At 41.0% G+C, this 25421-nt stretch overlaps 1 protein-coding gene across 1 annotated transcript; it reads left to right on the top strand.

The window, feature by feature from the left end:
- Positions 1–1390: 1390 nt before the first annotated feature.
- ERP27 (endoplasmic reticulum protein 27) lies at positions 1391–24825 on the top strand. The gene is made up of 7 exons (XM_081957418.1): positions 1391–1587; positions 2565–2665; positions 6877–7014; positions 12326–12442; positions 20391–20516; positions 21545–21742; positions 24529–24825. Exons 1-7 carry the CDS (start codon positions 1497–1499, stop codon positions 24574–24576), a joined length of 819 nt encoding a protein of 272 aa, XP_081813544.1. The 5' UTR covers positions 1391–1496; the 3' UTR covers positions 24577–24825.
- The last annotated feature ends 596 nt before the right edge of the window (positions 24826–25421 follow it).

The following is a 25421-nucleotide window of genomic DNA, read 5'->3' as shown; positions in this document are numbered from 1 at the left end:
GAGAGAAAAACAGCCCGTTTTTTGCTCATTTCTGCCCTCCCCAGCCCCCAGGAGCACTCTGAAAGCCTCCTAAAGGCTATGCACGGCCATTGTGGTGAAGGGGGCAGGGTTTCAGGGGGCAAAGAAATGCTGTATTCAGTGTACAAGATGCATCCAGATTTTCAATCTCTTTTTTGAGGGAAAAAGGTGCGTCGTCTTCTCCGAAAAATATGGTATTTTCACCTTTACACATTAGGGCTATCAAACAAAGTTCTTGCCTCACACCTCCCCCGCCCAAAGATCCAGGCTTTGCATCATTTTATAGGAAGAATATGGTTTGTCATCAGTATATGGGTGTATTTTTTATTCTTTTGCTTAAGTTCGGTGTAGGCAGTACATATTGCTTGGCAATATTTTAAAATGGCCAATGACGACTCTGAATCTGTAGGGTTTGGAGTTTTCTTTGCAGGAGGCTAGTGCATCTGTGGCACATTCTCTCCTCTAAAATATAAAACATTTTGCTACCAAAAAAAAAATCAACAGTTTGCTCTAGTTGATCTGGGAGGTGAGGCGAAATGAGAACTAGTTGACGATTTAAGGCTATATTGAGAATCACAGAATTAAGGAACAAAATAAACAAGCAAATAACTTGAAGAATGTTCCATTTACAAATGGTATTCTGTGTAACAGGCAGAAATTACTGGGGTTTGTAAGAGAAACCACTGCTCATTTAATAGAAACCTAAAATACAACGGTGGAAGGTGGTGCAGGCAAAATGTGCATGAGATAAGAGAGGTTAAATGAAACAGCCACAAAATAAATTTTCAGAAAAAAGATTTTCCAGACTCTAAATTCCAGTCCATAAGATTTCTGGGTGACATTAATAACAAGTACAAATAACATCTATGAAAATTGAACTGCAATATTTAACCAATTGAAAATATTTGTTTCAATTGAAAATATGTATGTAGTGAAATTGGCAGTTTAATTTTTATAATTAAAATATTGCTATCTACCGGTAGTTTCACAGGTAAAGAAGTTCTAAAGTTAATGTTTGACAACATGCTAGGATCTCTGCAGACATCTTTGAAGCCCCCCCCCCCATTCCCTTTCCTCTGCTTCGCCCCAGGCACCAAGGAGGGGGTTGGAATTCATGACATGAAGATTTAATCAATTCAAAATCTATAGTGATTTCTAAAACATTAAACAAACTTTTAAAAACGGTTTTAATGCTAGCCTGGTTGTACAGAAATAAGCAGCAAGTTCTGTCCATGTTAACTTACCTGAACTTCAATGTTTTTGCTTTTTATTTGCTAAACTATGAAAACGGAGCTTGTCTCACAATAGAATAATTCGATTTATTACATCAGAGGGAAAAAAAAAGGTACAGGTGGCCATTCCCAACTGTTTCATTCCCACAGTTTTTGAAGCTGTCACGTCTGATTAAGTGACAGCTCTCAAAGGTGTTTTTTCTGCCTGAAACAGAAGAGCTGACAAGGAGAAAAGAAGTCAGAGCAATGGAAAACTCCCTCTTGCATATGTTTCTTTTAGTTTTCCTCAGTGGTGTGTTCCTTTTTGGATCTGGAGAGAAAAACTCTTCCTCTGAAGGTAAGAAAGCCTGTCTCAAATTTAGAAAAAGGGATCGTGAATAGACCAAGAAACATCAATAGACAAGGACAGCAACATTTTAATCAGCTTTGAGAAGTTATGGCTCTTCAAAGGTTCTGGATTCCTGCCCTCATCACCTGCAGTAAGCATGACTATACTAGTTTGGATTAAGGAAAAGTAACCTATCGGAGAGATACTGTGGGGATGCTGTTATAGTAAGCACCAGCCTCAACTCCCAGCTAGAACACAATTCTCAGTACCTAAGTAGGTTAGGAAAATCTCAGGGAAAATCAGATGCATGATTTTCTTAGGAAACCTTGAAAAAATAGACTGTAGAACAGACTGGTCCCCTTCATCGGTATAATCATGTGGGATTACCCTAAACCAAATTTTTATTTCATTCCAAATTCCTGTTTATTATGAAATCACTCAAACAGCAGTCTCAGTTCTTCATGATGGGAAATAATGCCATGGATGATAGTAAAACAATTCATGCTTTGGTCTTGTATTGAAAACAACAACAAAGAAGAATAAAATTGAGCTGCAGAAAAGGAACACTAAGAGGAAATATAACTGTCATGAGGAAGAGTTGAAGCCTAAATGCAGTTAGTCATCCTTCCGCTCCATCCATCTCTTAAAAACCAAATGAACAAGCAGATTTCCCCATCTGAAAAATCCAATGGTATTGGACCTTACTTGATAAGTGGAATTTTAAACATTAGGTACCTCATCCAAGAATGCTCCATGTTGCAACAGATCTTGCTTAATGGCAGGTGGCACCAAAACCAGAAAAGGCCATTTTTTTCTATTGGTAATGTTATTCCCAGGCAGTGTTTAAAGACAAATATGTGAAATAACAATTTGTCCAGATGAAGATTTGCTAATATGAAAATTCAAAGCAGGTCATTATGACAATCGTTAGAAATTGTCCATAAAAAGATGCTAGTTAAACAGTACCTTTCTTCTATTTCCTCCAGATACTATCAAAGAGGAAAGGAAGCCTGTGCTTCTGGAAGATATCCCAAGTACTGCAGCCTTCATTGATGGAGCTGAGGTGGCAGTTGTTGGATTCTTTGAGGTCTGTTGAAATGTAACAAGATACTGAGTGATTGGTTTTACAGAAAGTGCACTATGGTTTGCCTGCTTTGGGTTTAGTACTTGTGGAACCTAGCCATTATGCTTATTACCTATGATTCATAGCTTAGCACATTGTGTCAACTATGAAAGATATGTTTGATTTCATAAACTATATTTAAGGGAACTATATTTGGCATGCCGTATCACCCCCCCTCCCCCGAGATTTATTTAATTTATTTATTTTGCATATATTATAAGTCTCTTATAATAATACATAGTATATTGAAGAAAATGCATTTTAAACTTGCTGGATTGAGAAACACTGATCTAAGAGAACATCTTTCTTGTGGCCAGTTTCAGTTTTCAATCCCACAGGAAATACTTTTTCCTCATTGGTCTCAAAAAGAATCAAGATTTGTCTTTTTAATTCAAACTTTTAAACAGTCCTTGCTACTTTAACATTGATTTGAAAACTGTGTATGAATGTTTTATATTATTATTTCTCTATGCTATACTATTTTTAAAGATTTTTTTAAAAATGCCATAGAAGCTTTTTAAACGAACAACTTTTTGCTAATTGAGAAACTTATTGTGGGAAGTTGGAAAGGTATACTGGTAATTAGCATGTTATAAAATGCTGTAATATCAACTGATGCAGGAAAGATTAATCTGCCTGTTACAGGACACAAGACAAATCTGAGTTAAAAATCACCAGAGCCCTATTTTCCAACCTGCTACCCTCCAGGATATGCTGGGACAAAAAAGTGTGGAGGGCATCAGGTTAGGGAAGGCTGCATTATCGAATCAGTGCCAAATTAACCTCAAGGGCACATAGCATATTTGTCTATTTTCTCAACATGTTTTCTGAAGGTTGTTTCTCATAATCAGAGCCAGCTGGAGAACATGATACCTTCCTGCAGCTGCCAGATCTACAAGAGGGTCTCTCCTGGAGTCTCCTCAAAGGGCATCAATAAATCCTATTAAACATGATTGATCTATAACTCACAATCTTGATTCACATTGTTCAGGAATTGTGATAATTATAATCCAATTTATCAAACAGATGTGAAATTAAGGAAGGCCCATGTAAATGCTACCTACAAAAATGTGATCACATTAGATATTTTTCTACTATGGCTTTAAAAGGGCATTTTTAAACTTTCCATGAAGATAGTCCAAAACATTATGCTATTTGAGGGGAAAAGGAATCTCCTTTCCTGTAGCAAGGACATTATATCTGAACATAGCTAAATATTGTTGACACCAGTGATAAAATATTCAAGAACGCTTCTCTCTAAGAATAGAAATACAACAGCAATAATAAACATTTTGTAATAAACCAATATGCCAGTTTTAACTCTCTAAATCATGCTGTTTCATTATTATTAGAGAAGATTACAAGAAATTACAAACATAAAAGACCTTTCTGGAGTTTTATATATTTTAAGTAATCTTAAAATGCATCTTCAATGGAGTCTGTGAAAATAAATAGCCACCAGATGTCAGCATTCTCCCCTTAAATTGCTGCTAAGTGTAAAAGACAGTCAAAATGGAAGAAATTCTTACTGAATTACTACTAAACGCTGAAAGTGCACAGAACGCTGTTACCTTCACATCAAAGGTGGTTCCTATATTTTCTACTTGCATTTTTACATGCTTTCGAACTGCTAGGTTGGCAAAAGCTGGTACAAGTAACAGGAGTTCACTCCGCTACGCGGTGCTAGGGATTCAAACCAGTGATGTGCGGTGAGATTTATAGCTGGTGAGGCAGCAATTTTTTTAGACTTGTGGACTTCAACTCCCAAAATTACACAGTCAGGCATGCTCAGTTGCGACCTGCCTCCCTCCACCCTGGGATTCGGCCACGGCACCGCCTGCCAGAGCTGCCCGGAATCCGGGGCATGCTTGTCGGGCGAGGGCAGCGCAGGTGGGGAGCAGACAGAGCAGAGGAAGCCTCTCCCCCTGCTTCCTGCGCCCGAAAGAACAAAGAGAACCTCTGCTGCCGCCCGGGCAACCTGGCCGGCCTCTCTCGCGGCGGCTCTCTGGTGCCGAGCTTGGGAGTCCCTGGAGGAGCTGGCGGGGGCTGCAAGCACCGCAGGCTGGACTGGAGCCTCGAGTCTAGGGCAGCGAGTCATTCGATAGGAAACTTGCCTCTTGGAAGGAATGACTCGGCTTGGCTCCTGCTTTGTCTCTCCTGCCTCTTCGCTTCTCCGTTCGGTCGTTGCGCGGCAGATCGAAAGCGGGAGCCAAGCTGGGTCATTCCTCCCAAAAGGCAAGTTTCCCATCGAATGACTTGCTGCCCTGATGATGAGAGGTTAGGCTGTGCCTCACTTGCCTCATCTGACTGCACGTCACTGATTCAAACCATTGAATTGCCAACCTTTCTGACTGACAAGATCAGCATCTAAGCCAACTGAGCCATGTCCCTTTGATATTATTGACCCACAATTACCAAATCCTGCCATAACAGCCACTAGTAAAGAAGATGCTGGAAGTTCTAATTCACCAAAATCTGGGTCATCACAGATGACCTGTTTGCTGCCATAGGGCAACTTTTCTTACAAGCATAGCAGTGTTGGGTTTCAAATTTGTTTAGAACCTCTTCTGTAAGTGTGGCCTGCTTTTTGGGAGTGGCTTGCCAGCCATGTGACCGGGTGGGTGGCTTGCCAGCCATGTGACTGAGTGGGAGTGGCTTGGCAGTCATGTGACTGGGTGGGCATGGCCAACTTGTAAAATGTGGAGAAACTCACTTAACAACGCTCTTGCTTAGCAACCAAAATGTTGGCTCAGAAACTCTGGCTTCTGAAGCACGCAAGTCTTAAAGCTGTCAAGTTACAAGACCCTTGCACCTCTAACCCTTTAGAAAAAAAAACCCAGGGGTGTTCAAACTTGACAGTTTTAAGACTTGTGGACTTCAACTCCCAGAATTCCTCCTCTCGCTCTTCATCTTGTTGATATGTGGACAGGCGGGGGGAGGGAGCTGGAACCGGTTCTAAACGGCACTGTAGATTTGTGGAACCTCTTCTATAGAAGAGGTTAGAACTGGCAGGAGCCCACCCCTGAAGCATAGTCAAGAGCTGCCTTGTAACTCTCTTGTTTCCCAACTGGCCTTCTGAAGAACCACATATTGGGGGAGGCTGTTGCAGGTTGATGTCTCTTTCCACCATTTCCTGCAAGCTCTCTGTGTGTACATGTGTGTGTGTGTGTGCGCGTGCATACACAACACATACAATTTAAACTCTGTAACCTTTAACTGGATGAAATGGTGCATCACAAGGCAATAATTTTTTAACCAAGGTACATCAAATGGCTAATTTACAGAATGTATCCAAAATCCCAGACCCATGGCTCCTGGAGAGTTGAATTTTTGCAAATTTTATAAAACATTTTATGACATAAAAATGATCACAAAATATTTCCTGTAGTCAACTGTAGATGTTTGACTATGTTACATAGCTCAACATCGGCTATTTTCAAGAAAGCTACATGTCTGAATATTTCCCTGAATTTTAAAGAAATTTTCCAGTGAAGGCAGTACAGTAGAAGCTCTGCTACTGCTGAAGGTGTGGAGAAATCTGATAATAAAGTATCTGTGGAATGATGACCCAAGGGGACACAGATTGTCTAATTGGCAATAATCAGGGTAACTTTGATGTGATGCAGGATGCAGGGACATTTTCTTTTGGTATCTATCTATCTATCATCTATCTATCTATCTATCTATCTATCTATCTATCTATCTATCTATCATCTATCTATCTATCTATGTATCATCTATCTATCTATCTATCTATCTATCTATCTATCTATCTATCTATCTATCATCTATCTATCCATCTCTATCATCTTTTTATGTACTGTATCTTCCTCCTCCTCCTCCTCCTCATCTACCTTTGTACCTAAAATAAATTTTAAAAATTGCAAAACCTCAAATACACTTTTGTTTAATTTGCTTGTGGCTCTGAGAGCTTCAGTATTGAATGATAGCAGCAGATAAACCATTCTTTAAATAATGCATTAAATTAAATTTCTGAAGTGGGACATGCTCCGTGATGGTAAAATTGCACTGCAGGAAAAGCTCTAAGAGAATTTTTATACCCTTTCCTGTTCCTAGAATTATGAATGGGATAGCTCTGGGAACAAAAACCAATCTCTATCTACGTACGTCATAGTGTCGCAAAATCTTTCTCAATTTGTTCATTATTTTTTCAGGATTCAGAAAAACCCGAAGCCTTAGAGTTCCTTACCATGGTAAAAAATATACCAGATGTACCATTTGGGATCTGCACCAGTTCTCAAGTTCTTTCTCACTATAATATCACCCAAAATACAATCTCCCTCTTTCGTATGGTAGGTTTTGTTTTGCAGTTCTGCTTCTTCCGTGAATAATATCTAAATGTTACAGCTAATAGGTATAAATGGGGACTTGTCTTCAGTCATATTTATGGTATGTAGGAATCTATATGATATTTTAAAGTTTGGTTCATAAAAGAAGCTTGAGTGAGTCAGTCACAAGGATAGTGTTTTGCAACTTCCTAGCTCAACAAATGTTGGAGTAAGAAGAAATTAGTTTTAACCCTAAACTATATTAGGACAACTTTTGAATTATTTTTCTTCCATTAGATTCATCTGCGCTGTATGAATTCAAAAACTTAATGGACTGTTGAGCATCCTGCTCAGGCAGTCCTTAAAGGTAAAGTGATGAAGCTGAGTGAAGAGTTGCCCAAACCCAAGATGCTTCATTACAAAACTTGTTGTTATATCCTGTTAACTATGGAATCATGCCTTCTCAATATTGATGGTTTATATCATGTCAATGAGGAATAAAAGCCAGCATGACATAATGGTTAGGATGCTGGGCTAAGACTAGGGAAGTCCATGTTCTAGTCCTCCCTTTTGCATGGACACCAGCTGGATGTCTATGGGCCAATGAAGTTCCCAAAGTAGTATTAGATACTATAACAAGTAGCTGAAAAGCTAAACCTGTTGAATATCTAGAACTAGAGAGCTCAAATACAAAACAAGTAAACCGTACAATGAAGCAGAACAAATGTTACAAACAACAATATTATCAATTGAGGAGGCACTATTTACAGAACAAAAATTTACAGTATTTTCCAAGGACAAGGACTTATGGGATAAAAGCAGGAGTGAACTTATTTGGTATGAACTCTTCATTTACCTAAATTGCAATTGTCAAATAAGTTTCCATGACTACATGTTTCACTAATCATTGACCGAGGAGTACTTGAATGGGGAAAACTCTTAAGTGCAAACAATCAAAACAGTCTGTAACTATCCCATATTTTCCTCCTCCTATGTAGGAAAAAATAGCAAATGGTGCATTAGGGAAACGGGAGTGTTACAGCTAAAGGATAACAGCATTGTTGAGTCTGGTTGAAGATACCATAAACATGGCAAAGCAATTACCTTCATTAAAACATCCTCTGGATGAAGGCAGAGATAGAGATATGAAGAGATGGTTCCAGGAGTAGTAGAAACAAATTATGAATATATTGCATAGGAAAGATATCAAATGGGGATCCTTCTTTTTTTTAAAAAGAACTTCTCAAAGTCAGTGGAATATTTTGGAATGACTCCAGCATTTAAAAAAGCAAGATCAAATCATATTAATCAGTACACATTTGTATAAATTTGGGTAATTTATACTCCCCCACCCAAAGTTAAATAGTAGCATTTCTGCTGTGCTTATTCTCTGTAATAGGCTTGTTCATTTTCTTGCTGCCCCAAAATCCACGCATGCCCATTTTACCTTGGAGAATTGGTGCTTAGTTTCATCCCAGGAGAATTGTACAAACTGCATGGACATTGTATACTTTATGAAGAAATAAATGAGCTGCTTTATCCAGCTTGGGTCCATGAAACCCAAAGTAGCATACAATACTTTTTTTTCCTAAATGTTCTCCTTCAGAATTTGAAAAGTGAAAGGGAGAGAAATAGCAAGTTTGTTGAACGATTGGCTGAGTTACAGTGCTAATATAACATTTAGTTATTTATTGCGCTAGTATTCTAGCATACTTCTATATTATAAAACGTCTTTTTGATAGGTTTCGCTTGGATTGCCTCTGTATTTACGTATGTATGTATGTATGTATGTATGTATGTATGTATGTATGTATGTATGTATGTCTAAACATGCAAAAGCCTTAAGCAAGCCAGTTGCTTTTCTGTAATCTGAAAAGACACCAGCTGGCACTGTCTGTTACTGCTTTGAAAGATTTTGTGGTTGGAATGACCCAGTTCTAAAAAGTCCTATTCCAACTGGCTGTTTCTGTCTGATCAGAAGTGTTCCAACATTATTCTGACTTTAGTATCAACATTTCAACATTCAAAATAGACCATTCCAACAATATTGAAAAAAAAATACTGAGGCAGTTAAACTGGAAATCAGGCTATGTCTGGTTGTTCTTGTATGTTCCATTTGCATATTTTAGGGCAGGGGTGTCAAACTGGTGGCCCATGGGCGGAATACGTCACATGCAGGGCACGCTCAGCCCCGGCTCCACAAGGGCAAAAAACACTGTGTTACACCATGATACGTCACGTGACATAATCGAGTTTGACACCTGTGTTTTAGGGCCTTCACCATATTTTGTTTCTCTAGTACAGTGTTTCTCAACCTTGGCAACTTGAAGATGTCTGGACTTCAACTCCCAGAATTCCCCAGACATCTTCAAGTTGCCAAGGTTGAGAAACACTGCTCTAGTATAAACCTTGAATTCCCACCCCCCCTGTTTTTAGACTTAATACTAAGAGGTAGAGAGTTGAAATAAATCATACCTACAAATTAAGTATGGTCAGGAAGATTTTTCCCCCTTCTTGAGAGGTAGCTAAACTAACAATTTCCTTATTGAGGCACAGGGTAGGCATTACAAATACAGTCCCCACTCATTAAGTTGTACTTTCAGTTGACTGATTTGTACAGAAAAATCTTTAAAGTTACTTTGAGTAGAGATACTGGTAGCAGATTTCCTTGGCCAGTTAGTATGATGTCTGAATAAGTGCTTTTTATCATCTTAAACTATTACAGAATGTATCTGCTTGATAAAAAAAAATCAATTCCCATTACACATCCAATTAATACTTCCATTGATATTCAGTGTGGCATAGTAGTTAAGATGCTGGAATGGACCAGCTGGGTGACATTGGGCAAGACCCTTTCTCTCAACTCTAGGAAAAAAGCAGTGGTGAGCCGATTTCCAAAATTGTTGCTAAGAACACTGCATGGACCTATCCATGTACAGTAATTGCCAGGAATCAAGATTCACTTGAAGGCCTCTTTTCCCTTTCCACTATTGAAGAGGATCTGGTCAGCCCAGTCAATTACAGGTAGTCCTTGCTTACTGACTGTTTCGTTCCTAACCATTTGAATTTACAACAACAACAATAATAGCTTGCAATCAATCCTCACATGCATGGTGGCTGCAGTGTTCCACAATCACACGATTGCCATTTAGGCACTTCACAACAAATATGCATTTATGATTGTTGCAGCATTCTCGAATTTCATGATTGACATTTGTGTACTTCCCAAATGACTTGTGACAAGCAGGTAAATGGAGAATATGGAAGTAAAATCATAAGTCACAACCATGAGATGGTTCACTTAATGACCAAATAAGAAATGATATGGTAAGTCCACTACGGTCACATGATTTTCTGCTTAGTGACTATTGTGCTTAGTAATACATTTGCTGGTCCCAGATGCAGAAGCCAAATGAGGACTTCCCTTGTTATGTAGAGATGGAGGGATAAATAACCAACTAACTGCTGTATTGGACTACTGTATAAGGCTAACATGTAAGGTGAAGGCAACAGCAATTACAGTGCTATACAAGTTGAAAACATCAAACTGGGGATAGCTGGGTAGATTATTAAATACTTTTGATGGGTTTATGTTCAATACTTGACATTCTTTGGGGTTTCTGGATATATTAAGATGACATATAAGTTCCAGAATTTTGCAATCAAAACTAACCACACTAGTCCAGGCACAATCCAGTGGCATTGGATTAGTTACTCACCCTCCCCAAATAATTTCCTTAAGAAGGTCTGTCTGATCATACATATACATGTTGTTTCTCTGATATAGGAGACTCTTTATGCAACAACAAATATGTACAGCATCGGAATAAGGCTGATCTGTTTTTACAGTCTGTAGTCCGTTCCAACCTCTAGTAAAAGCTTTTTCCACTGACTCCAATGGTCACTGGAAGTATCTCAAGAGTTTATGTGTTCTGGCTCTCACTTGTTTTGTACCTTATTTTCTATGGAGTTACTTTTGATTTCTTCCCACACCATTCAAAGAGTAATTGACATTAATGGCTGCTTTGATATTTGAAGGCATATAGTAATAACAAAGTTAAAACATTTAAAAAAAGGACTGGGGCAGGTATTTCTGGAGAAAAGAATATATTTGCTTGGTGGATATAATAGAATATAGAAATTTGCATTGTCCAGGATCTCCCTCTCCCTCCCTTTCTCATACAAATCATTCACTTATACTCTATAGAGCTGTGATGGCGAATCTATGGCACATGTGCCACAGGTGGCACGTGGAGCCCTCTGCGGGCACATGAGCCGTCACCCAGCTCAACTCCACCGTGCATGCATGCATCCCCCTGGCCAGCTGATTTTAGGGTCTCTGCTGCGCATGCGGGACACATGTGCGCACGGTCAGGGGGGCGAGGGGGAGTAGGGGGGAGCAGCGCCCCCTCCTGTATCCTGTTTTTGGTCCAAGGAGGCTTCAGGGAGGCCTGCTAGGCCCAAAATGGGCTGTGGGAGGGAGAGTCGCGTGCACATGCATGAGGGGCCTGGGAGTATGGGGGATTTGTGCGTGTATGTGCAGGGGGTTGGGGCCCAAAGGGGGTTTGTCATGCATACATTGCATTATAGGTGTGGGCACACACATGCGCCCTGGCAAGCGCACACTTCGGCACACAAGGACAAAAAGGTTAGACAACTCTGCTATAGAGCCATGCATACATCAATAAGGAAATATAACTGAGCACTGACTTAATCCTTTGGAATTTGCTTACTTACTTGAATTTTTCTTACTTGCATGTCTGTTAAGGAACTGTCAATAAGATCCCAGAAAATGTCAGTGGGAAATCTGTTCCCCCAAATGAAGTGTTTGGAGTCTGAATATTTTTCCTTGATCTTCTGGAAAAATGCCTGTATTTATTGGAGAGGGTTCTTGCTTGCACAAGATTTCCAGGAAATCCATACATGCTTATGCCAGTGTTTATTAAGCCTAGAAGTAATGAAATTAGCAGATGAACTTTTGCAAAAAATAGAAATTAGGGTTTTTTTTTAAATAAAAAAGATCTCATTCCCAAAGTCCCACAAACACTTAATAATCCACCTTAGTTTTTAGAATCCAGGATGGTTTAATTCAACTGCTAATAGTTCAGAAATTTATGTTAGCTATTTATCTAGCTAAGCCAAGTTTGGAGAGAGACAGAAGGCTAAATATCTGTGTAAAAAACATACTGCTCAAAAGTGGGGAAGTAATGTCTGGGTCTTGAAGGATTATTATTGGCTATTGTTTCTTGTTGCCCTTGAAATGCTTTCTGCAAGTGTTTTAAAGAACAGTGGCTGAGGTGTAATGGTGGTAGCAAGATCATTTGCTTTATTTCAGGTGGATAACAAAAGGCAAGATTTGGAAATCCAGGACGGTAACAAAGTCGATGTTGCAAAGTTGAGTCGCTTTGTCCGGATGAATGAACTCCGTTGGGTGACTGAGTACAACCCCATGGTAACAAACACATTTTCTACAACCTAACTAGTACAGTTTATTTGACTGCTGAGTTTATAATGATTTAGCTTTAGTTTATAATAATAGGTTCAGTTTATTCTTATAAGGAAAAGAATTGATATATTAGGAGAAAAGTTTTAATGTCAGATTATCTGTTACCCTAAACAGTTCACAGTGGCATATGTCATGTGAGCAGAAAGGGCAAACCTCAGAGTTATGTTGACCGCAGAGTTAGGTTGCATGTGACTTCCAGAGACCTCTAAAATTAATGACTAATACAGGGTATCTCAATACTCATTGATAATTGGTTTTGGAAGGTGTAATGAGTACCAAAAATGATGAGTACCACGCAATTTTTTTCCATAAGGATAATGTACATTTGGTGTTGTCATGTGAGCAGAAAGGGCAAACCTCAGAGTTATGTTGACCGCAGAGTTAGGTTGCATGTGACTTCCAGAGACCTCTAAAATTAATGACTAATACAGGGTATCTCAATACTCATTGATAATTGGTTTTGGAAGGTGTAATGAGTACCAAAAATGATGAGTACTGTTAGATATTAACATATATCGGAGGAAGTCTCCTCTCTGGTCCGCTGCTACAGCGGGAAACAGGTATTACTCTGATTGGTCGAGAGGCGTACCCGAGTACTATAAAAGGGGAACCCTCCGACCACAGAGCAAGCTGGATCACTACTACTACTAATAAAGAGCTGTTAAGTCACTTCGTGTCCGCAGTCTGTTCTTTCGTTGCCCAGATCTAACATTGGCGACGAAGGTGGGATCGAGAGACAGATAGGACGAAGAACGCTACCTCCAGAATCTCCGGATTTGATCCAGCCCAGGAATTCAGCAGGAATTCTGGCAGCCATCTCAAGCCACCGCAGCGCGGCAAATTCAAACGAGAGAAGATGGCGATGCATGCTCCCCCCGCTCCATTCGACCCAGCGAATGACGAATGGGAAGCCTTCATGATTCGTTTCGAGTGTTTTCTCGAAGCGAATGAATACACGGGAATCACCGACGCCCGGAAGAAAAACATTTTCCTCGGCTACTGCGGAAAAGAAGTATTCAACACGGCCAGAGACCTCACCGCGCCTACTCCAATACAGGCAGTATCATGGGCGGCGTTGCAACAGGCTCTACAGACTCATTACGCGCCAAAACCTTCCCGCCATGTTTGCCGCCAAGCGTTCAACACGAGGAACCAGAAGGCGGGAGAATCTATCAACCAGTACGTTGCAGCACTACGAAAAGCAGCCACACATTGTGGATTCAGAGACCTGGATGAGCAGATTATGGATCGACTCGTTAGCGGGCTGAGAGACATTTCCCTACAAAAGCGGCTGTTAGCAAAAACCAATTTAAGCCTACAGATACTCGAGGAGGCAAGAGCTTCAGAAGCAGCAGACAGATCAGCGGAGACAATTCAACGCGGGTTCAACACTGGCCAGCCAGCGCCAAGACACACCAAAGTTCACTACGAGGACACAAGCCCCGACTACGAGGATCCCGAGTTCGAGGACAGTCACCTGATGCGGAGCAGTCATGTGAGGCCTGGGGGGAGACCCGGATTCCGTTTGCCGCCCTGCGCAAGCTGCGGAGGGAATCACCCCAGGTCTACTTGTAGGTTCAGGAACGTTGTTTGTTCGCACTGCAACAAACTTGGGCACATCGCACGAGTGTGCCGGAGCGAAGTCCCTGCCTCACGGCAGCCACCCATGTACCGCCAACAGAAGCCCAACTCAGGGGCTTGGCGAAACCAAAAAGGGCGCCCAGAGAGAAACCCACAAGTGTTTACCCAGAGAGAAAATTCCCAAAGAGCTGAGCGAGCGTATCCCCAGAGAGATTACACACAAGGAGCTGAGCGAGCGTATCCCCAGAGAGATTACTCACAAAGAGCTGAAAGAGCGTTCTATCAAGACGCTCAACGAGAGTATTTTCAGGATACAGATACTGAGATAGAGTTGACCCAGAGAGAGGAGTTGCGAACGTATCTCACCACGATAAGTCAGGTCCGCCCCAAGCGGCCAAAAAGGCTGAGAGTCACAGTCCTCTTGGAGGGCTCACCTTGCGAGCTAGAAGTTGACACAGGATCGACCCTGACGATCATTTCATGGGCATCCATGAAACAGGCTATCCCTAGCCTCAGAAAGAGCCAACTACGCGTTCCAGACGTCCTGCTACGAGACTACCAGGGGAACCAAGTCCCCATCGTGGGCCAAGGCACATTCCAAATCCGTTTCAAGGACATCGTAGCCCAGCTGCCCGTGACCATCGCCAGCGCGCCATTACAGAACCTTCTGGGGCTTGATTGGTTTGAAGCCCTGGGGTTAGAAGTCACCGGAATCAACGCCGTGAGAAACAGCAGCGCTGAACAGATTTTTAAGGAGTTCGAGGATGTGTTCAGCCCCGGTCTTGGTAAGTATGTGGGTAAACCGATATCATTCAATTTAGACCCCAAAGTGGCGCCAATCCGACTTAAACCGAGACGAGTGCCCTTTGCACTCCGCCCAAAAATAGATAAGGAAATAGATAAGTTAGTGGAGCAAGGAATCCTTGAGCCGGTGGATCACGCGCGCTGGGAAACACCCATCGTGACCCCAGTCAAACCAGACGGATCAGTCCGCATCTGCGCGGACTATAAATGCACAATTAATGTCGCGCTACAACAGAGCGCATATCCTGTGCCTGTAGTACAGCACTTATTGCACTCGTTGGGGCCAGGAAAGGTATTTGCTAAATTAGACATGGCACAAGCTTACCAGCAACTGCCAGTAGATAGCGCCACAGCGGAGGCCCAAACTATAGTGACGCATAGAGGGGCATTCAAATGCAACCGGCTGCAATTCGGTGTGAGCGTTGCTCCAGGTTTGTTCCAGAGCGTCATGGAACGGCTTTTGCAAGGGATACCGGGAGTCGTCCCCTATTTCGACGACATCTTGGTGTCCGCTGCAAACAAGGAGCAATTAAATAAAAGAGTCAGAACTGTTTTGGCCAGAATCAGAGAGAAGGGTCTCCGCCTTAAAAAGGAAAAATGCCAAATTAACGTGCCTAGCGTAGAATTCCTGGGATATAGAATCGATGGTCAGGGAATACACCCCACTTCAAAGAAAATTAAGGCGATCCAGGACGCCCCCACACCACGTAACCAGACCGAGCTGCAGGCCTTCCTCGGACTACTTAACTTCTACAGCGTTTTTCTGAGACAGAAGGCGACCGTTGCTGAGCCGCTACATCGACTACTCCAGCGAAACGCACCATGGAGATGGGGACGATCCGAAGCAGTAGCTTTTGCCGGGGTAAAGCGCCTGCTCACCACTGACTCGCTGTTAGTCCAATACAGCCAGACACTACTGCTAGTATTGACCTGCGACGCATCACCTTTTGGAGTCGGCGCAGTCCTTAGCCACAGGATGCCAGACGGAAAAGAAGCACCCATCGCGTTCTACTCTAGAACTCTTTCATCGGCCGAGAGGAACTACAGCCAGATGGACAGGGAAGCGTTAGCTGCGGTAGCTGGAGTAAAACGTTTCCATGAATACCTCTACGGCCGCGATTTTGAACTAATTACTGATCACAAACCGCTGTTGGGACTTTTGGCGGGAAACCGCCCCACCCCGGTCTCCCTTTCTCCACGCATGACCAGGTGGACTGTTTTCCTGGCTGCGTACTCCTACAAGTTAATTCATCGACCGGGCTCCACTCTCGGACACGCAGACGCACTCAGCCGTTGCCCACTACCGGACCTTTTGCCAGACCCCACTCCTGAAGTACCGGTGTTGCTCATTGACTGTTTGGACTCAGGACCGGTTTCTTCCTGCGACGTTGCAAGGTTCTCCTCTAAAGACAGTTTAATAAAGCAAGTTCAAACTTGGGTTTGGAGGGGGTGGCCGAAGGGAAACGTGGGCCCAGAATTCAAAGTGTTTTGGTCAAAACGGGACGAACTCTCAGTGTTACAAGGTTGTTTATTGTGGGGGGATCGAGTTGTTATTCCTTATGCTTTACAAACAAACGTGTTAGATGCATTACATGTCGGGCATCCGGGGATCGTTAGAATGAAGGCTTTAGCGAGAAGTTACATTTGGTGGCCAAACATGGACAAAGAGATAGAGGAGTGGGTGGCCACTTGCGATCCATGCCAAGAATCGAGACCAGCACCCCCGGAAGCACCCGCCACGGAATGGGAAAAGCCGAAAGCACCCTGGTCGAGAATACACATCGACTTCGCAGGGCCAGTTCAAGGTCAGACTTTCCTTATAGTTGTGGATGCATATTCCAAATGGCTAGAGGTAGTCCTAATGACTTCAACCACGGCAGAGGCAGTCATTAAGGTTCTACGGCGACTTTTCGCCACTCATGGCCTGCCCGACCTCCTAGTCTCCGATAACGGGCCCCAATTCACGGCCATGCATTTCGAAACGTTTTTAGCAGGTCAGGGAATTCGGCATGCCCTCGTCGCACCATTCCATCCGGCATCAAACGGACAGGCGGAGAGAATGGTGCGATTCGCAAAAGAGGCCCTCGCTAGGATGGGTCCAGGTGATTGGCAAACACGCATTGACCATTACCTCTTAATTCAGCATATTACCCCAAGCGCAACGACGGGTAGGAGCCCCGCTGAACTACTCATGGGCCGCCGTCTACGGTCTCACCTGGACCGTCTTCACCCAAATTACTCTGCCACAGCTCCCCCAGACTCCACAAGCAAAATTCGGTCTTTCAGCATAGGGGATTCAGTATACGCCCACAACTATGCAGGGGGAACATTGTGGATGCCGGCCAAGGTCATTGGCATCACGGGTCCACGATCGTATCTGCTGGAGCTGGAAGATGGGCGGAACTGGAAAAGGCACATCGATCAACTTCGGGGTCGCCTAGCACATTCAGACCTTCGAACCGAAGACGAGAGTTTCCAGCCAACGGAAAGTCAGCCACTTGAGAGCCCCATCATAGAGAACTACGACACCTGCGAACCCAGGTCGGAACAAGAGATCGAGCACGAAGCAGAGCAAACCCCAGACAACGCAACCGAGCAGACTCCGGAACGCCCTAGCAACGAAGGCACAAAACCTCCCGAACGTGAAACAGGAAAAGCACCCGATCCTGCAACCACTTCTAACCAACCCGAACTGCGACGCTCCTCCCGAGCAAGACAAACACCAACGTATCTAAAGGACTATGTTACTAACCGCAACGTTCCGTCTAGGAGGGGAGGGGTGTTAGATATTAACATATATCGGAGGAAGTCTCCTCTCTGGTCCGCTGCTACAGCGGGAAACAGGTATTACTCTGATTGGTCGAGAGGCGTACCCGAGTACTATAAAAGGGGAACCCTCCAACCACAGAGCAAGCTGGATCACTACTACTACTAATAAAGAGCTGTTAAGTCACTTCGTGTCCGCAGTCTGTTCTCTCGTTGCCCAGATCTAACAAGTACCATGCAAATTTTTTCCATAAGGATAATGTAGTGAGTCACCAGGCAGCTGACACTGACAAGTTCTAGCTTGTGCATTGGGTACTAAAGCATCAGTAATGGGCCAAAATGTTCATGTCAAAATGCCTTGTATACCAAAGTTAAAGAATTTCAAAGCAGCTGAGCACCAATGTACCACTGTAATTCTAAAAAAGAGAAATAACTGCATTAAGTATATTTCATTGTAATTAAATGTAAACATAAATGTAAACATCACACTTTCTTTTGCTTCTTGCCCTCATGTCTGCCTTTTGAAATATGACCTGCAAGCAATGCCTTTCAGAAGCAAGTTGCAGTCCTTGCTCTGGAAAAAGTTGCACAGGTGTAATTGAAGGTTTATAATAGATATTTGCATTTCAACTCTGCATGTGAGGAATACATCTCTTGCTGAGATTTCTTTTATGTCCCCGTTGTGGGTTAATAGTCAGAGCATTGCCCATATCTGACTTGGTCTTTTCTTGAGTTTTGTAGTCTAGCTATTTTCATGGAAAGAGAAAAGGTGCTTTGAAATTGAAGGCCAGAATATTCTGGACCTCCCACAATGTAGAGTCCCAGTGGCCTGAGCTGGAAAGTACTTCAAGAAGTGCACTCACTGACCTTTTCTTATTAATTCTGGAATCCTCTCACATATTCCTCTTTTTTAATGGAAAAGCTGGCAGGGTCTGACACAGAGGTCTTTCTCTTTCTCTCACTGTGGTTCTATGAGGCACATGAGGGAGCAACAGCTCAGCTGCAGACTCTCCAGTTCTCTATTTGGCTTGTGGGAGCAGCAACTGCAGTTCAGGAAGTGTCAGGGGGAGAAAGGGGAAAGGAAAAGTCAGATGACAAATTATCTACCACGTAGAGACTATGCAATAAATGCCAAGGGGGACTGGAGGCTGCTCACAGAGACTTAGTGTGTGCTGCTCCATCATCCCACCCCCAGGTGATGTGTGCCTTCTTTTAGTGTCCTCTCCCAACCTGCCTCAACTTTGTGGCTTCCAGTTCCAGATGGTGTTTTTCAGGTCTCTGCTATGTTTTTTATAATTTACCAGTGTAATATTAGAGATAATATACATGTGGTCATTTCAGTAACTTCAGCAGGTTTGCTTTCACTCTGTTCTGATTTAGAAGAGCACACCATGCCATACAGCCAATTTAATTAAATTCATGATGAAAGCAAACAATCAATTTATTAAAAATTACTGAGACATGAAATTTCAAGGTATTTAAATATTTAAATGAGTAAGAAACAAAGAAGACTGAAACTGAAAAAAATGTAGCATTAAACTTATTGAAACTTCTTTCTATTAAATTGCAAAGTAAAGTAAAAAGTAAAGTAAAGTGGTACCTTGGTATTCAAGGTACTGTTTTGAAATTCATCTAATTTGGTACTCAATGCATTTTGGCATGAAAAATTTGTCCTGGTACTCAACACATAAATTAGAACTTGTCAGTGTCAGCTGTTTTATGACTCATTACATTATTCCTTATGGGAAAAATTGTTTAGTACTCCTTGTTTTTGGTACTCTCTGCACCTCCTGGAACCAATTAAGGATGAGTACTATTAAGGTATCAAGTAAAGTAAAATGGAGGGAGGGGTGGCAATCCTCAAATAAGTATTTAGATGTACAACAGTAACAACTATGGCAAATACAAAAAAACAACATTAAAATGAACGTTAAAGAAAATGTTCCACTTCTGGTGATGATTGCAGCTGGGCTCTAGGTTGGAGATTTAGCCTTTGACACAACTTCTTTCATGGCCTTATATCAATGTCTTGTTTGCTGGACAAATATAGGGGATGAGGTATACAAATTACTCAGTAGAAGATGTGCCAACACTAGTCATAATTTCCTCCTCTCCATATTTATTTCATTGAAGCCAAGCCCATATCTTGGTTCAATAGCCTTAAATACATCATTTGGAAATTGTGTTTATATCAGCAATGCCACTAGCAAATGGTTTAAAAAGAAACAAAGAGATTCCACAAAATGAAACAGATCAAACATCAGGCAAACCTCAAAAGAGTAACCAATTTTGAGTCAGTTCAGTCTGTTTTTCAAAGCTTAGCAGACATGCTTGGAAAATTTTTAGTCCTGTTATAATTGATGTACCTGTGTCATTTTTCTGGGCAGGTGGATGCAGTTCCAAACCAAGTAGTTATCTGCAGTCACTCACCATTTTTATTTTCTATTTACAGTTTCAGTTTCAACTAGAAAACACAAGCTTCCCACTTTAAAAAAAGTAAATTTGATTTAAAGGACAGTTTTTAAAAAATGAAGCTTTGTAGATACCAAAACAGGTGTTTGTGATTTCTACAATGCCTACTTCTGATATTGAGTATCATCTGCCTTTGTTGTTTCTCTAGCCCTTCAACTCAGTTGCATTCTCTTCCAACCCGACTATAAATTTATCTCGTTATTTTGAACACGTGAGGATTAATGCTTCCATTCTCTAATCAACACATTACTTCATCTGTTAATCATGACAGACTGCAGTAGGCCTCTTTGATAGTGCAGTTCAGACCCATCTTCTTCTCTTCAGTGACAAGACGTCCCCACTGCATACTGAGAGGATTAACAAGTACCGTGAAGCAGCAGTAGCCTTTCAAAGCAAGGTAAGTCTGAAATATTCCTAGTCAATATCACAAAAGATTTTTTGGAAGTGCTAGTTCTGCTTACATCATATTTCATATATTAAAATACAAATGGAGGAAGTAGGAGGATTAAATGTGAGTGTGATACTGCACAAAACCCCACCACTTCCCTGCTCAAATTAAGAATGACACAGCAAACTTTTAATTTTATATATAATAAATACATGGAGTTGGAAGGACCTAATTTTAAGTGCACATTTCTGATTAGAAAAATCACCTAAGAGTTTTTAATCTTTTCTTTCTCTCTATCATTTCATATTATTAATTCAAATTATAAGCTTTATCATATTTTCTCTGTGTGTGTGTGTGTGTGTGTGTGTGTGTGTGTGTGTGTGTTAAAACTAGGTTAGCAAACAGAAATCAATTTTTTGTAAACACAGACTTGGAAGATATGCTCCATCCACATACATTTTCTAGAGGAAAGCTGATGCAATGAAGAAGGCCTCAATATTCAGCTGTTCCATTCCACCACCCATTTACTGGCACCATGCTACAATGATAATTATTTTGTCAGCAGAAAGAAAAGTTAATTGAATCATTTTTGTTTAATATTGCTAGTCAACTGTGACTGTAAAAATATTGAATATTTTATAGCACTTTCAGGGTATATTTTACTATGTTTCTATTTCTTCAGCTTTTCTATTATATAGTATCTGGGCCGGGATAGGTTTCTGCTGGAGTTACTGCCAGTTTGGTGCATGCACGATTTGCTAATACAAATATTTTTCTCATGCTGAAATCTGTCTTTTTTCATTAGTGGAATTTAATCTACAATACTCTTTATGATTACTTATAAAAAAATTAATGGATATACTTGCAACAGGTTTACACTTCTTTGGATAAATGTACAAGCCTTAGAGATCAGGTTTATAAAGACAACTCTGGCGAAATCTTATTGTCCTCTAATTCCTCATCATGATAAATCTGTGTTATCATATTTATTTGCTCCATGAACTTTTTAAAATTATGTTTTTGTTCTTTCTTTGAAGGCTCTATTTATCCTGGTGGACATCAGCATCCAGGGTAATGATCGGGTTCTGTCTTATTTCCACTTAAAGAAGTCCCAGCTACCTGCCTTGGCTGCCTTCTACACTGCTGATGAGGAGCAGGATGTGCTGCTCTTGGATGAAGTCTCTGTGGAGAGAATAACAGATTTTTGTAATGCCTTCTTGGAGAAAAAGGGAGAAGTGAGTATACAGATGAGTTTTTGCACACATGATTCCTTGACTAGTCAACAGCTTGCTGTTTCCTTGACATCATCCTGGAAATTTGGTGCTAGCTTTTCTCTCCTTGTCAACATCATTTCCAAATTTATGCGTAAAAAAACTATAGGGTTTCAAAACATTTCTTCCTATCCCCAATCAGCTTTGTCCCACCTAGTGTTCTCTAAGTGTATTTGGAGTTCAGGCTCATCCTCGGAAAGATGATCACATGAAAATACTACCTCATTAGCTAATGTTTTACCAAAGAACTGCTTCCTCCTTTTGAAAAGCTGTGCAATTCCATAACATTTAGACATGTTCTATTAGTTATTAATCTTTAAACCTGAAACTCTAGAATTGGAATAGGTAATACAAATTGGACTAGTTTGAATGATTACATTCAGTGCTTTATGTTTTCTCCTTTGCACAATTTGTTTTTCCAACTTCTGGAAATTCTGGGTTTATGTTTATTTATGTGTTTCTAGGGATTAGAGAAAGGAAGCTTTAGACTCATGGAAAAATAGAGAACTGTGGTAAACTTTGTGTGTACAGATACTTCAGACCTTGGGCAAGGTTTGGGAATTAATAGGCATAAAATTGATTCACTTCTTTGACAGAAGCAATCTTAAGAATTAATTATAAACCTTAGTGATGTTGCTAAAAAGCAAGACCCATTTTTGTGATGTAAATAATCAGAAATGGCATACAATGTATTGTCAAAAGCCCTGATGCAGGGGTGAAATCCAGCAGGTTCTGACAGGTTCTGGAGAACTGGTAGTGGAAAATTTGAGTAGTTCAGATTTTGAGTAGTTCGGAGAACCGGCAAATGCCACCTCTGGCTGGCCCCACCCCTATCTATTCTCTGCCTCCCGAGTCTCAGCTGATCGGGAGGAAAAAGGAATTTTGCAGTAACCTTCCCCTGGAGTGGTGAGTGAATGGAGATTTTGCAGTATCCTTCCCCTGCGATGCCCATCAAGCCACGTCCACCAAGCCACACTATGCCCACCAAGCCACGCCCACAGAACCGATATAAAAAAAATTGAATTTCAGCACTTGAATGTCTCTATTATAAACCACAGGAACACTTAGGAGCCCACCCATTTTAAGGAAAAAGTCTTAGGCTTAACGGTTTTGTAAAATACTTAGTCTTTGAGCAATAACTAGCTTATTGTTTTCAAACCTGTTTTGCAGCCTAACAGTTGATTCATGACTACTATTACTTCAGCACATCAGATGCCCTGTATCATTCGAATGCGGTCATTGCACAGATTCTTAGGCTGTTAGCCAAAAAGGGCAACAATCTGCTAATTAAACACCCTAGGCCCTTTCTCCACTATTAAAGGCAAGTGCTGCTCTCCGCCAATTTTTCAGTTGTCAGAAAACAATATTGGCATGCAATATACAGTTCCTATTGCCACACTCTCTTCCATCTGTGTTTGCCATCATTGCCAATAATGGTATTCTATTGTTTTGTGCAACATTTTTTGTATGCAAAGTAACTAATTTAATCCTCTGGCTATGTCCTCCTCCATCTTTACTTTATACCAGCTAGCAAGAAAAACACCCATCTATGAGACGAAATTGGGAGGATATGATTTCAAGGCTCTGTCTTCCTGAGGCCGCTTTGTCTGTCACTGTTCGGTTCTTTGTGGGTGGGGTTTTTTTTTTTTTTTGAGATTGCACATGCCAGTATTTTTACAGAGTTTATTTAACTCTTTAAGTTACAGAATGGCAGCTGGACAAGTTCATACCCACTTTTCTTCAGCTGAATATCTTCTCCTTAAATAGGTGGCAAAATTTACCAGCGTTTACTTACCTGCCCTCTGTTGTTGGATGGTATTGGAATAAGGGGGGGGCAGACTACCTTAATACCTGAACACTTAGAGCTGAGAACAACATCATGAGGACAATGGAAGAAATTGCTTTTTATCAAGGAATATGTAATTGAGTGGTGGTTGTATCAACAGAGCACAAGAATATTTTCCAGCATCTGCCCATTTGTCCAGCATTTGCCCATCTAAGATTGAGAGAATCTAAACAGAATTTTAGTTTCAGTAATATGGAGTCCTGAAGAGGAGAAAGATTCCATGAAAGATATATATTCATTTCATAAGGATAATTACATTAAAAAAAAACTCTACTTTTTCAAGCAGTGGTCCCCAACCTTTCTGGTTTAGCGGAGCAGTGTGGTGTGTGTGTGTGTGTGTGTGTGTGTGTGTGTGTTTGTGTAGAAGAAATGGTTCTGTGTAAGCAGCAGGTGTGTGTGCTCAACTCCATTTCATGTGCACAGCTCCACTTACACAACCCAGTTCTGAATGGACTGCTGCCCACCACGGCCTGGGTGCTGGGGACCCACGTTTTAAAGTATTAGAATTGAGTTTCAATATCCCATTTATGTATTACTCAAGAACAGAGGAAAATGCTTTGTTCCTGAAGGAGGTCCAGCTAATGAAGGAGAGTGCATAAAGTTTTACAAGTTTTTAGAGGTGAGACTTTCCCAGTCCTACCTGGTGATGATAGAAACGGAATCTGGGGCTTTTGAAATACATAACATCTGTTTTGTCATTAAGCTAGAAGAAGTGATCAGGAATTCATTTTTATGGTAAGGTAGTTTTATTTTTAGGATTACATGTTTCTGATTTGTACAAGTGACACTGAGCTAAAATTGAAAAATAAATCGGAGGTGGAAGGGCTTAAGCTTAACTCCTTTGTCAAGCTATATATATATATTATATTTTCCTTCATGATATGATGTTTCTGCATTGTTTCAGAAAAAAACTTCTAAACCAGAGGACAACCTTTTCAGAGAGGAGCTCTGAATTTTTTTCAGCTCCATAACAGAAATATGAAAACTGCAATGACCGGAATCAACAGCAGCCTAGAATAATGTCCTCTCTGTAATGAGATTGTCATTTAAATCCGATTATGATTCTGTTCTGGAATCAATTTCCATAAAAGTGTTGGCTGCTTTCTCAAATCCTGTGTTTTTTCATTTTGATTTTTTGAGATATTACATACTTTTTGCATTATACTCTGAATAAAGTATATTACATGGCTGAATAAATAAAGTTGTGTTTGTATATTAAACAAAAGTCTCATATTCCAGGAATACATACTATATTGGAAGAATGTTCATATGGAATGGTAGAAACAGACAATAGCTTTTTACAGAATGTTTTTTTTTAAACAAAGTTTTATTGGTTTTTTTATATTTTACAAAGGGAAAAGGTAAGGGAAAGGTTACAAATTTTGGCAGCTGTGAAATACGGTAGGTGCACCCCCCCTCCAAACTCATAGTATACATTTGCATAAAATTCAATATTAAGTAATAACATATAGTCAGTGTGGTAAATTCAATTGGTAATTTCGATCAGTTTATATCATGTGACTTTTCTTACTCATTTGTGTGATCTGAGCTTTCTTGATGTCGCCCCATCTCCCCCCGCTGGCAGAGCTCCGGCCTCTCCCGTGTCTTGTATGTCTGTTGAGGAGTCTTCTGGTTTTTCTAGGAGTAGTTTATTTTTCTCCATAAAGGCCTGCGCCTCTATGGGTGTATTAATTCTAACTCTTGTCTCCTCCCAGAATATTAACATACCTTCAGGCATCAACCATCTAAACCACACCCCCTTCTGGTATAATTTATTCGCCAATTGCGAATAATGTT

Source organism: Natrix helvetica, assembly GCF_964273705.1.
Source record: "Natrix helvetica genome assembly, chromosome: 6".
Taxonomy (NCBI): domain Eukaryota; kingdom Metazoa; phylum Chordata; class Lepidosauria; order Squamata; family Natricidae; genus Natrix; species Natrix helvetica.
The sequence above is the reverse complement of the archived record's forward strand: the minus strand, read 5'-3'. Positions and strand labels throughout refer to the sequence as shown.